The 13,597-nt window shown below is 43.1% G+C and overlaps 1 protein-coding gene across 3 annotated transcripts in view; it reads left to right on the forward strand.

Moving 5' to 3' along the window:
* The window catches only part of ADAMTSL1 (ADAMTS like 1), an 891,281-nt gene that overhangs the window by 782,923 nt on the left and 94,761 nt on the right, over positions 1 to 13,597 (forward strand). For all 3 annotated transcript variants that reach the window (XM_074330337.2, XM_074330338.2, XM_019739192.3), the window contains 2 exons: positions 1,811 to 1,964; positions 2,825 to 3,950. In XM_074330337.2, the coding sequence (XP_074186438.2) occupies positions 1,811 to 1,964; positions 2,825 to 3,950 (1,280 nt within the window). The remainder of the gene's footprint in view (positions 1 to 1,810; positions 1,965 to 2,824; positions 3,951 to 13,597) is intronic.

Consider the following 13,597-nt stretch of genomic DNA (forward strand, 5'->3'; position numbering starts at 1 on the left):
CTTTCAGGGTGGTGTATATCATAGAACTTTGCATTGAATAGTTTATTTCAGTGGGCTAGCGTATAAAATTTGAAGATATAATATTTTTTGGTTTTTACTGTCATATTTCAAGTTAACGTGGCACATTGCCATGACCCTATTTCAGGTTTTATCATCTCAAGCCTGGACTACTGTGGCAGCCTCCTTAACTGATATCCCTGCCTGCCATCCATCTCCCACTCCCATCCCTCCCGGACACTGTTGCCAGATTAACCTTCTCAAAACACCTCTTTCATCATTTCACTCCTCCCTTCAATGGCTCCTCATTGCTTTATGGACCAATTCCAAACCTCCTGTCTAAAAATTAAAAGTCTCCAAACGTCTGGTCCCAAACTACCTCTTGAACTCCTGACACTCTCGACGTGTTCCCTCTGTTCAGTTGAAGAGGTTTAGCTCTGCCCCAAGCCTGCCTTGGACTTCTGCACTGAACTATTCTACCTTTGTTCTGGATATTTTCCTGCTTCCCATGCTTCCCTGGTTCTCTATACCCGTCCACCCACTTTCAGGACCTAGGTCAGGAAATCCCTAATGTACCATAAGTATTCAACAATTGCTAGCATTGATTTTATAATACTTCACTTATCTTTTATATTTTTACTGAATTATTTTATTACTATTTAACTCTTTAAACAGCTTCACTGAGATATAATTTAAATACTATTAAAATTCAACTTAGCATAGTTTTCAAGGTTTATCCTTGTTGTAGCATATATCAGAACTACGTTCCTTCTTATGACAGAATGATATTCCATTGTATAGATACACCGCATTTTGTTTATCCGTTTACCAGTGATAGACATTTAAGTTGTTTCCCCCTTTAGTCTATTATGATAATGCTCCTATGAACACTTGCATACAAGGCTTTGTGTGGGTGTATGTCTTCATTTCTCTTGGATAGATACCTAGGAGTGAAATTGCTGAGTCATATGGTAAATTTATATTTAACTTTTTAAGAAACTATTAAACTGTTTTCCAAGAGGGCTGTACTATTTTACATTCCCACCAGCACTGCATGAAGGCTCCAAGTTTTCCACATCCTCACCAACACTTATTATTGTCTGTCTTTTTTATTATGGCCATTCTAGTGGATATGAAGTGGTATCTCATTGTGGTTTTGATTTCTATATTCTTAATATACTATTTCATTTTAATAATGAATTTAGACTTTTCCCCTTCGTTTGATGACAGCTCCTTAAGGTTAGGAACCATCTTGCACATCTTTTTTTCCTAATACGTAGCACCCCACCTCAGACAAAGTAGATATGTAACAATTATCTGATGCTTGACATTAAAATATTTTATTTGTGAATGAAGGAGAAAGGAATTAACATTAACTGAGTGTTATTTCTGTGTGTGACATTTAAAATATATTATCTCATTTAATTCCCGATCTTGCAAAATAAACATAAGTAGAAACAGCCTCAAAGTATTTAGATAACTTGCCAAGTAGTGAAATATTGAGCTAGCATTTGAACACAGGACTCTCTAACTCTGTAACTCTAAAATCCAGGCCATATAAGTAAAAACAAGTAGAATGACTACAGGAAACCTTAGAGTAGCAAGTCTTAGAGTAGAATGTGGCTAAAATATAGACATGTCTTACGCAATATAGACATGACATTGTCACATAATTAATATTTCTCTCTCTCTTAGTGGCTATTGCTTTTCCAAGCAGTTTTTCTCATGTGTGATGAGGTTGAGAATTCATACAAAAATCTATTAGCCGTAGTTCCCTGCGTTTACATGCATTTGGCTTTTCTTTCCCCACCAGTGTTCCACAAGTTGCGGGGAGGGCACCCAGACTCGAAGTGCCATTTGCCGGAAGGTGCTGAAAACCGGGGTCTCAGCTATTGTCAATTCCTCCTTATGCCCTCCCCTGCCGTTCTCTTCATCCATCAGGCCCTGTATGCTGGCAACCTGTGCAAGTGAGTATGTCAGAGCTCTGGAGATGGGGAGATGGAACCCCACATGAAAGCAGAAGTAGCCACACGGTAACCTTCTCTAAACCTAGACCAATGAGAGATTATTGGGCCCTGGAGGGCAGCAGGCTGGTGAGCTCAGCTGGAGATGGAAAAGGAACCTTAATTACATGTGGCCAGGTGGAATTCTCTTCTCCCCTGGAAAAACAGTTTGCAGGAAGTAGAGCAAAGTTCACTTGTTGGCATGTAGAGATCTGGAAGCTGGAGGCCGCATATTACTAATGAAGTCTAATGTTATCCAGTCTGGGGTTTTAAACTACTCTAAACAGATTTGTGCTCTTTAATATTAATCTCTAGAGCTGTAACATTTCTGGGTTCCCCTCCCCTGCGTACATGAGGGCCCTGGTGCTCTGCAGGACCCAAAGGATAAAAACATTGAGAGGGAGACATTCTCCTTCCCTATGTCCTCTGCCTCTTTTAATGATGCTAATTTCTTTTCTTAAGTCCTTTTGATGAGAGGGACTGCCTTTCCCCTGGAATCCCCCTCCATCTAGAGCCCTGCATCTCAGTTTCTAGGGACAGAAAGACCCAGCGGGATGAGAGCAGGTTGCCCCTCTGCACCTGATTAGTTCTCTCGTTTTTTTATTGTGGTAGCAGCTTGACGGTCCACAGCTGGTAACCAGTTCCTCCAATAAAACATAAGGAGGTCAGTGAAGGCCCTAGCCAAAAAAAACCCTGAAGCACTTTCTTCCCCTCTTCTCTCTTTTGGCCCTCTTTCTCTTCTCTTCTCCCTCTCTTTTTCCCTCTCTCTTGTCACTGCATCTCACTCTCATTTTTGTCTTCCTCCACCTTCCCTTTCATTCCAGGGCCAGGACGGCCGTCCACAAAGCACAGCCCACACATTGCGGCAGCAAGAAAGATCTACATCCAGACCCGCAGGCAGAGGAAGCTGCACTTCGTCATAGGGGGGTTCGCATACCTGCTCCCCAAGACCGCAGTGGTGCTGCGATGCCCCACACGGCGCTTCCGCAAGCCCCTCATCACCTGGGAGAAAGACGGCCAGCACCTTATCAGCTCCGCTCACGTCACCGTGGCCCCTTTTGGCTACTTAAAGATCCACCGGCTTAAGCTCTCTGATGCGGGCATCTACACCTGCTCTGCAGGCCCAGCCCGAGAGCAGTTTGTGATTAAGCTCATCGGAGGCAATCGGAAGCTGGTGGCCCGGCCCTTGAGCCTGAGGAGCGAGGAAGAGGCGCTCCCAGTGAGGAAGGCCCACCCCAAGGAGGCCCTGCAGACCCACAAACACCAGAACGGAATCTTCGCTAATGGCAGCAAAGCGGAGAAGCGCGGCCTTGTTGCTGACCCGGGGAGCCGTTATGATGACCTTGTCTCTCGGCTGCTGGAGCAGGGGGGCTGGCCCGGAGAGCTCCTGGCCTCGTGGGAGGTCCAAGACTCCACGGAAAGGAACACATCCTCAGAGGAGGAGCAGAATGCCGAGCAGGCCCTCCTGCACCTGCCCTTCACCATTGTCACCGAGCAGCAGCGCCTGGACGACATTCTCCGGAACCTCTCCCAGCAGCCCGAGGAGCTGCGTGACGTGTACAGCAAGCACCTGGTGGCCCAGCTGGCCCAGGACATCTTCCGCAGCCACCTTGAGCACCAGGACATGCTCCTCAAGCCATCGGAGCGGAGGATTCCCCCCGTGGCCATCCCGCCTCATAAACACGTGTCTGGCTTCAGCAGCTCGCTCCGGACCTCCTCGTCTGGGGAGGCTGGGAGCGGCTCTCGCCGGCCACACCGCAAGCCCACCATCTTGCGGAAGATCTCAGCGGCCCAGCAGCTCTCCGCCTCCGAAGTGGTCACCCACCTCGGGCAGACTGTGGCCCTGGCCAGCGGAACACTGAGTGTCCTTCTGCACTGTGAGGCCGTCGGCAACCCCAGACCTACCATCAGCTGGGCCAGGAACGGAGAAGAGGTTCAGTTCAGTGACAGGTGAGCCTAGCAGTTACGTGGTGTAGAAAGGGAGGGAGACAAGGGCCACATCTTGTCGAAAGCACCCTACTCACTCTTCCTTCAAAGTGTTTCCAAGGGTAGGGCTTAGAGCCCTGGGCCTCAGGGGATGCACTCTGCGTTTCAAGCCCTGTGTCAGCACTGATGGACTGCTGGAGCCAAGACAAGGTATTTCATTTCTCTAAACTATATGCTCTCATCTTTATAAGGTAATAGCAACAATGCCTACCCACCGCGATCCCCACAGGACCCCAAAGATTAATGAGACACTCACTGGATAGCTTTGAACTTTTGGCCAAAAGCTATCATTCCAGGCCAAGGCATTATTACATTACCACTTTGTGAGATGAACCATTATACACCCGGACACTATCTCCATGTGTGTGGTCCCCAGGGCCAGGGAGAGGGTGCAGCCAGTCCGTGCTGCTCCCCGTGGGTGAGCCAGACCTCTGTCTGGGCTGGACGAGGCTGTTTGTTCCAGAAAGCTTTTATTCCCGGTTGGACCTGTGATTAATTATCCTAATATCTCTTGGGGTCTCTATTTTGATGTGTCATTACTGGAATGACAGTGTATTAATTACTGGTTTCCCCGGGCCATAGCCATTCATAATGTAAAATCAGTAGTGGTTGTAGAAATAATAATAATAACTATTTTTTGAAAGCGTGTGCCATGCTTTCTACATACATTGTCTCTCTCAATCTTGATAGCGTCCCTGACAACAGCAGTGGCTGGCATTAATTGAGTAGTAACTGTCTGCCAGGCAAGTGTAAACTCTTTATGTGCTTTATCTCACTGAATTTTAACAATAGCCCTGAGAAGTGGGTATAATTTTTATCCACATTTTATGGAAGAGAAAACAATGTCAAGTAACTTCCTAAAGATCATATTTATTAAGTGACAGAGCCAAAATATGTGACAAAAATAAGATAGGTAGTCACTTGGAGAATCATAAACTATGAACGCGAGAGGAAACTTTAAGGTCCTCCAGTCCAGAGTCCTCATTTTTACTTTTTATCACCTCTGAATCCATGTAGAATGCTCTTCTCATTAAATATATTTCTAAACACTATTGTTTAGCTAATCCTCTTGTCTGATTTGCTAGCTTTGGGTAAGGAAGGAAAGAAGCCAGGATTTATTGTGCCGGGCAGTATGCCAGGTTTATTTCTATGTAACTGCATTTGTGATTCGAACAGTCAATCTGCAAGATTGACATCATTATCCTCCAGTTTTACACAGAAAATCAAGGTTCAGCAGCTCACCCAAGGTCACTTCAGTAAGAGCCAGACCAAGGATTCGATATCAAGTTCATATGATCCCAAAGAGCAGTTATGTTTACTCTTCTGTGACTTGGTGAACAAAAGTGACGTCCATCCCACACACGCCTTTTGTGCCTTTGAATTGTCAGTAGTATTGCCTCTCAGCCTTAGGGCTTTCAGACCAAATATCTTTAATAATAGTGCTAAGTATTTTTCCCTGTGCTTTTACTGTATACCTGACACTGTGCTCAATGCTTCAAAGGCATTATCTTGTTTAATATTCAAGAAAAAAAATAATAAAACCCTATGGGTAAGTACCATGAGTGTTACCACATCATTGATAAGACATCTGAGGCACAGATGTTGGACCCACACTGAAGCACTGGAGACAGGGTTGGAACACAGGCAGCATGTCTTGGGAGTCTGTGCTCATAACCTCTCCACCTGTTTGCTCCTTTCTCTGAGCAGCTTAACTGCTGTGATCCTTGCGGTTCTTTCCAGAAATCTTTATAACAAATTTGTGAGTCAAGCCAAAGTTGCAGTAAATCCCTTTGAGGCCACTGGGTCACTGAGAGGCAGCTCCAGTATCAGGCCCCCAAGTTGATGGGTGCTGATTGAGAGTGGTGCCCTGATGCTCAGGTGGGTGATACCCTGGATACCCTGGAACTCACCTCTGTCAGTGCACCTGTCACACCTATCGTGCCCAAATCATGTCGTCTCATCGACCAGCCCGTCAGTTTTTCAAGCATAGGTACCATTTTGTTTGTGACCTCTGCACCTGTTGCCCAGGGTTGGTACCATTAGGACTGGAGGAAGTAAGCAGTTGGCTGTGTGAGAGAAACGGTGGAAATCTACCTTTCTTGATTAGCTACATACACTGTGCCCCGTGCTAGCAACTTGAACAGCCATCATCTTTGTTAATATCCACCACAGGTGTGACATATACACTCTTATCCCTGTGTCAGAGATGAGGAAACGTTGCTCACAGGAATTAAGGAACTTGACAATGTTAGATAGCTAAATAAAAGGCGAAATCAAGAGGGCGGAATCAAGAGGGCAGATTCAAACCCAGTTCTGCCCAACTCACGGTCATGCTGTTCCAGGGAATAAATAAGTTCATGCTTCTATGTATCTGCACTTCACAATGGATCCCAAGTTGCCTCAAGACTCTTGCTGTTTTCTACCAGCTTCTTCCAGGATCGCTTCATTTGAATAGCACCAACTTCCTCCTTAAAAAGCTGTAGAACAAGAAAGGCTGTTGGGAAGGGGGAGGGGTCATGAAACTGCAGGGAGAATATTGAGGCCAGGGCTGACTCACGGGTCCTGACAATTGTCTTGAGGGTTAGAGATATTGTTAATGATTTTTTTTTTTAATTTAATGACTTTTAAATGAAATCCAAGGGTCACAGCCCATCTAGGTACCCGGTGACTACAGGAAAGGAAAGATATAGAAGGAGCTAGATGAATACTGAGGGCTTCAGGCTAATCTTGTCCTTCTCCTTTCATGACCTTTAGTCATTTGAAAAGAGATGGGGTTGTCCCAGGTCATCTCTGAGATTCCTTCTACCTCCTTCATTCTTTTATAGAAGGTCACAGAAGGTGAAAACCCATAGCTGGCAGGGAGTGGGGAGAGCCTTGAGTGCAGTAACTTCAAAATTTGTTGCACAAGTTGTTTCTGAGTGTTCCACACAATGGGTTCATTGATTATATAAGTTTGGGATGTGCTCTCTCTTAAAGGTAAACAGATGTATTTACTGCTAGATTTTACTTCTATATTTTTAATTATAGAAGTATAATTTTTAATTATAAATGTAATAAAGAGGCTATAAAACAATTCAAATAATACCAAAATCTATAAAGTAAAAATGCATGTCTCCCTCAGCCCCCCAAATCTATTCCCAACATGCTGTCACTCTTAATAATTTGGTATACATCCTTTTGGAATTTTTATATATTTTATTGTATTATATATAAAACACACATACACACATAAGATTTGTTTTTTTTAATGAGATATTACTCATGTTGAGAAATTTGGCTTGGTTTTTATTCAACAACATGTGTAGGAGACATTTTGGAATAGTATGTAGAAATCTATATCACCTTTTTTCACATCTGATTACTGTTCTTGAATGCATTTAACTATCCCCCAATTGGAAATTATTTTGATTTTTCCATTTTTTTTTAACTCCATTAAGCATTCCAATGTGTGTTGTGACTTTCGAGGTAGACAATATAGTATGCAGTTTTGTCCAAGTACTTCTTTGATCAATGAACAATTTTTTGGCCTAGTAAGCTCAGGGACACCAATAATTCTTGAAATACCACTTAGAAACACTACTTTAGCCTTTTAATTTTCACCTTAATGGGCATTGAGAGTCTAACCCTACTGGCTTTCAGATCAAAAGTTTCAGCAGAATCTTGTTGGGAAAAGACATATGGCATCCAGGTGCTAAAGATACTAAAGGTGCTAGGCCTAGGACAGCAGAGGGCAAATTCTGGATCTTCAGTCACCAGGGCATTGGTGGCAGTGGGAGTGGGGAGTAGCATTAAGAGCGAAAGTGCATGAGGGTCATGGGCAAATTTACAGTTTTTGCCACTGTCAAAATTTTTTCTAGATCTAGTCTTGAGGGGGCTTTTTAATGTAAGCTAATGGGATACAGTAGGGAAAAAGAAGAGATTTCCACTTCTGATCTTTGACATCATAATTTTTCCATTTTTCTTAGATGGCCAGTAAGAAATGTGGCTGGAGTTTAGTTTCTATACAGTTTTCCAAGTACTTTTTGAGAAAAGAAAGTGAATATATATGCACAGAGCTGCCATTGGGACTGCACGGCTCTGGGCTGTCGGTGACCTCTTCTGTGTTGGGTTTCATCGCTTGTCATCATTACTGTGTCTGGTTCAGAAATGCTCATTTGTCTTCAAACAGAGAAGTGCTGAAATGCCCAGTGTTATAGTTCAGTTAGTCTGTTTTTGCTTAGTACCCAAATCTATCTTTCTGAAAAAGTCTGCAAGATTCAGCTGGCTATTGATCTGTAGTACTTCACAGTGTATTCAAGTATACTTTAAACAGCCTGAGCCAGCAAGATAGGTCAAGGTAGCAAGAAAGGGACTGAAGGAAATCTGTTACTTCCTTGGCTTTTAAACATGCCAATGTTTGATTTGAAAGAAACTAGTTTTCTGAATTTAGTTACTATCAGGTTGGTGCAAAAGTAATTGCAGTTTTGCAATTATTTTCAGCCTTTTAAACCGCAAATACTTTGGCACCAACCTAATACTACATCTTGTTATCTATCTAATTTACTAGTTGAAATGAATTCACATGATTCTCAAAAGAACATATGAACTTCTCAAGCAGTGCGGGTTTATAGGATGCCCCTCAGTGTATTATGACAGACTGGTTCCTCATAATCCTTACTTCTGCCTTTATTTCACAAACAGTCTCATGCTCTCTCTCAGCCAGACCCTATGTTAGATAACTAGGGATGGAAGAGAAAATGACTCATTCCTTGTCAATGAAAAGTCTAGTTTGGAAGCCAGAGAAGTCAATGCAGGGTTTAAGTGCTAAGACAGGGCTATGTATATTTATTCCTTCCATACGTATTTATTAATCCACCTATTCTATGCCAGATACACACCTACTCCCTGGGGATATGGAGAATGAAATAGAAGGCTGTGTTCTCTTGCAGTTTACATACATTTAGATTTCTACGCGAATGGCACACATTGGAAAGGCCTTCCCTGATCACTGTATCTAAAAGAGCGTTCCTCATCCTCTCTATCCCTTTAACTCTGCTATTTTATTCCCAAAGTTTTATCATCATCTGATATATGTGTATTCATTGATGGTCTGTCCATGAGTGTAGAGACTTTCTTTATTGCTGTATCCCCAGTGCAGAGAATAGTGCCAGGCACCAAGCAGGAACTAAATAAATAGTGAATGAGTTCATGAATGAGTGGATCAAGACAGTAGACACGGAAAAGTAAGAAAAATATCAGATGATGAGTGTTGGACAGAAAATCAAAACAGGTGTGATAGGGAATGATGTGGTGACCGCGTTAGACGGGTGCCCTGACGAGCTACCTCAAACCAAGCTCTGGATAATGCCCACTGCCCAGCAACATGACCTCAGGAGGAAGAGCACTCTTCCACGAGGGAAAAGCAGTGCAAAACCCCAGAGTGAAAGTGAGTTTGGTGTGTTCGAGGAATCCAAGAGAAGTTCATTTGGCAGAAGTGCGGCAGGCAGAAGGTAGCGGTGGTACGGTCTGAGGCCATGCGGGTAACCGGAGACCAAGAGAAGGCGTTTAGGGTTTAGTCTACGAGCAGGGAGATTTGGGAAGATATTAGGGAGGAAAGTGAAATGATTGCATTGCCATTTTTATAGATTCACACTGGCTGTTTTGTGAAGGGTGCAGAGGAGCATGAGTGGAAGCTGGGCTTGTGGGGGAGGCTAGTAAGGGGTCCTTTGCAGTCATCCCTTCAACTCCACAGAGACCTGCTTGGTACCAGACAGTGAGACCGTGAGGCAGCAAGATCACTGCTCTCCAGAAACTAAGAAACACTCAAGTGCTCGTGTAGGATAAAATAACTTAGGGCCCAAGTTTGTATTAAACTCCAGTGGACAAAATACTTCTCTTTGAACTTCTAAACTAAACTTTTAAAAGTGGATAGAGGAAGGGTTCTCAAATTCAGTGTGAATAATATTACCAAGAACTTGTTAGAAATGCTGGCTCCTGCATCCTACCCAACCCGAGAAATCTGTTTTATAGCAAGCTCGACAGGTGATTCTGTGGCCTGAGGTTCAAGCATGTCCTTTAAGAAGCATTGAGAGAGCAAAAGGAAGGAAGGCAAACCTCGGAGTAGAATGATGCCCTTGCTCTTAGTTCTGTTAAAAAGACTCGGTGGAAGTAGCTAGATCTTTGCGCTAAAATGACACTTAGAAATTCCAAGCACAGGGTTCTCTGTCCCCCTGCCCTTCCTCCCAGACGCCCTCCTACCCCGTACTTACATGTGAGTTAGATGTAGCTCATACTGGGCCTTGGATTCGAGAGAGACCAGATTGTGAAAACGAAGAGTGCCTGTGTGTGTGAAGGGAGTAGACAGGGTGGAAGTTAACAGACTCCAAATCTGCCAGTTTTCTGGGAAAGTTCTGGGCTGGCTAGAGGTAAAATAACTAAGTGTGGCCACCTGGTTCCACCTAAGAACAAAGAAGTAGAACTGGACATTCCAGCACAGCCAGCGGGGGTAAGTTAGAAAAGTTCTTTTAGAAAATTGTGATTTAGAAAACAAGAGAGCAATGCCTCCTTTTCTCTCTGCTTCCATTGCTGAATCCTTGCAGCTCTTGTGGATCTGTAACTGACTGGTTTTACCACATTGCTATCCTGAAAAGTCCATCAGAAGGGACGTTTTCTAGCCTCACTTCATGGGCCCAGTGCATTAATTGTACCTGAGTGGCTTGAAACATTTATAGCCCTAAAGTAGCCAACTTTTACCCTGAAAATATTTCACATATAGAAGGCTATCTTAGTCACCGCCGCCAAGGTTTTAATTACGAGTTTTTTTAAGTCCTACTTAATGTTTCCATTCAGTTTATTATACAATTGGCATCTCTTTGCCCACCTTGTAGTCTAAGGCTACATGTAACATACATTTCTCTTGGGAGAAGCACCTCACCCCCAAAAGATTATTTCTTGTTCATTCAAAAAAAGAAAGTTGTCTCTCAAAATATTCCTTAGCAAATCTGGCCCATCAGCAGCATTCTATACAGGCTAAGCACTTCTTCCTAAAAACAGTTTATTGCTACTTTAGAAAGTACGCACAGTTGGTTTGCTTCCCACTTCTCTGATTATTCCTTCTCAGTCATCTGTGTGGATTTCTCTTCCCCTACCCAACTCTTACCTCCCTTCTTAGGAATCTCCCTCTACATACACTAATGGTTCCTACAGCCCCAGCATTCCCCTGTGTGGCAATGATTCTCATATACCAAGCACCAGACCAAATCTCTTTTCTGACTCATACGTACAACTATATCCTGGACATACCAACCCAGATGCTCCACAAATAGGTCAATTAAATATATCTAAATATATATCAAATAGGCAACTCAATGCCTATCTCAGTAAAGCCCCATCCATCCAGCTCTCTGAGCCAAAATATTGCTAGACTCTTCTATCTTTTCTGTGGCTCTTTGATCCCTCCACTGTTCTCTGTTCTTACTGCCTCTACTTTGGGTTAACTTTGTAAGTTCCAGATGATTGCAACAGCCTCCTAACTCTGTTTGCCTTCTCTAGACCAGGGGTTGGCAAATTACAGTCAGTGGCTTTTACATTTTTTAAAGTGTTACTAAGATTGACTTTTAAAGAGTTATTAAAAGAGCCATTGAAATGGAGCCCAGAGCTGTTAGGCTAACTTGTTCAAGGTCTCACACTTAATAAGTGGTAGAGCTGGGATTTGAACCCAGGTTATTTAAAGGGTTATTAAAAGAATGGCTCTTACATTTTTAGAGGGATTTTAAAAACAAACAAAACATAGGATGCAACAGAGACCACTGTAGGTGGCCCTCAAATCCTAAAATAAGTACTATCTGTCTCATTATAGAAAAAGTTTACTAACTCCTATTCTAGATCATTCGACATGCTACTGCCAAAGCATCTTTTTAGCACACCTGTCCATACTGCACTCATGCTTAAAATTCTTTTAATGGCTTGATGTCACTTGACGATATGTTCCAAATGCCTTGGCATGATATAGAACACCTTTTATCATCTGACAGCTACCTGTCTGTCTCACTTCATCTCTTGCCATACGCCCCACCTCACCCCACTGAGCTCTGCCCATCAGTAGAACCAGTTACTTGCTGTTTATGAATTTGCCTGGGGCCTTCTGACCCACTTTGTCTGCCTAACCTACCCTTCCTTACAGGAAGTCTGCCCGCCCCGCCAAGGCCCCTCCACAACCCACATAGTATCCTATGCACAATACTCTATCTCAGCCCTAGCACTGTGTGTTAAAAGTGGCTAGTTTTTCCACATTACCTTCTGGATTCCGTTAACCTTCCGCAAGGGCAGATGTTTAAGAATGTCTTATTTTTTCCACAATTCCAAGAACATAGTAGGCACTCAACACATGATAAACTGATTAATGAATGAATAGAGAAATGATGGATTAGGAGGGAGGTTTCCTAATTGCTGAAGACTGTAGTTTGCATGCTTTCACATAATCTGGATTTCTGGTATTCAATGTGCAATTATGGCAGCATTCCAGAGTGGCCCCCACTCCCAGCTAAACATTTCTGTCTTGCCCATGTGTTCTCTGCTCTAGAAGTTTAAGAATCTATGGCTTACAACTGTACAATTTGAAAAGCACTGCTTTAGAATGAATAAGTGCAGAGAGTAAATACCTTATGGCATTCTATCTCCCATCACATCCAGGCCAATGGAGAAATCATCAGAATCATCGCTAACATTTGAAGAGCACTTGCTTTGAGCTAGGCCCTATTCTCAGTGTTTTACAGGTATTCATTTATTTTTACAACAACGCGTTGAGGTTGCTATTGCAATTTTACAAATGGTGAAATTGAAGCACAGACATGCTAGAGTCACTGCCTCTACAGTTCACACTTAGTAAGGAGGGGAGCTGGGACTTGAACCCAAGGCAGCCTGGCTCCCCGGACTATTTCATTTCATTGATTTTAACCTCAATTGAATACATCGACTTGCCATTGTTTTCAAAAGAAGCCATTGAGGTCAGCTAGACCAGCATAATTAACATTCAGTCTTCTGGCCATCTGGCTTCCAATCTATGAGGCTTTTGTTTTTATTTTGGCACATCTGTTTTAGGGAGAGCCTTTTCTTCTATGGGTCGTTGTACCTTTGTGTATGTATACATGCCCAGCTATAAATATGCACAGTGCTAGGCACATAATAGGCACTCAGTAAACATTACGATTGTTCCATCTGTGTTTGTGTCTCTTACTGTGTATGTTTACAATGTGGATGGCTTGTTTGTGTGTATGTGTGTGTTTAGAGCCCTAGACCACAAGCAAGATGAAACAAACTGTTCCTTGCTTTTCAGTTACTCTGTATAAACTCTGAACCCTTACTGGGCCCTCCTACTCTTCACTACGTTTTGAGTTAAGATTCGGGCAAAAGCTAACTCCAATTTGCATTTGGACAGGGTGCAACCCTAGCCAAAGAATCTCGGAAATAACTTGTCCCCACATCTAATACCAAGACGCTCACATAATAAAGGCAAATACATGTTCGGTATTCCTACATCTGAATCCAACATCAGAACCAATACCTATAAGGACACTGCGGACTTCATTACAGAAAACAAAAGCCAGATTCCCCAAAACTGGCACTGGAAGGTG

Source organism: Rhinolophus sinicus, chromosome 16 (genome assembly GCF_057876585.1).
Source record: "Rhinolophus sinicus isolate RSI-liver-muscle chromosome 16, RSI-T2T, whole genome shotgun sequence".
Taxonomy (NCBI): domain Eukaryota; kingdom Metazoa; phylum Chordata; class Mammalia; order Chiroptera; family Rhinolophidae; genus Rhinolophus; species Rhinolophus sinicus.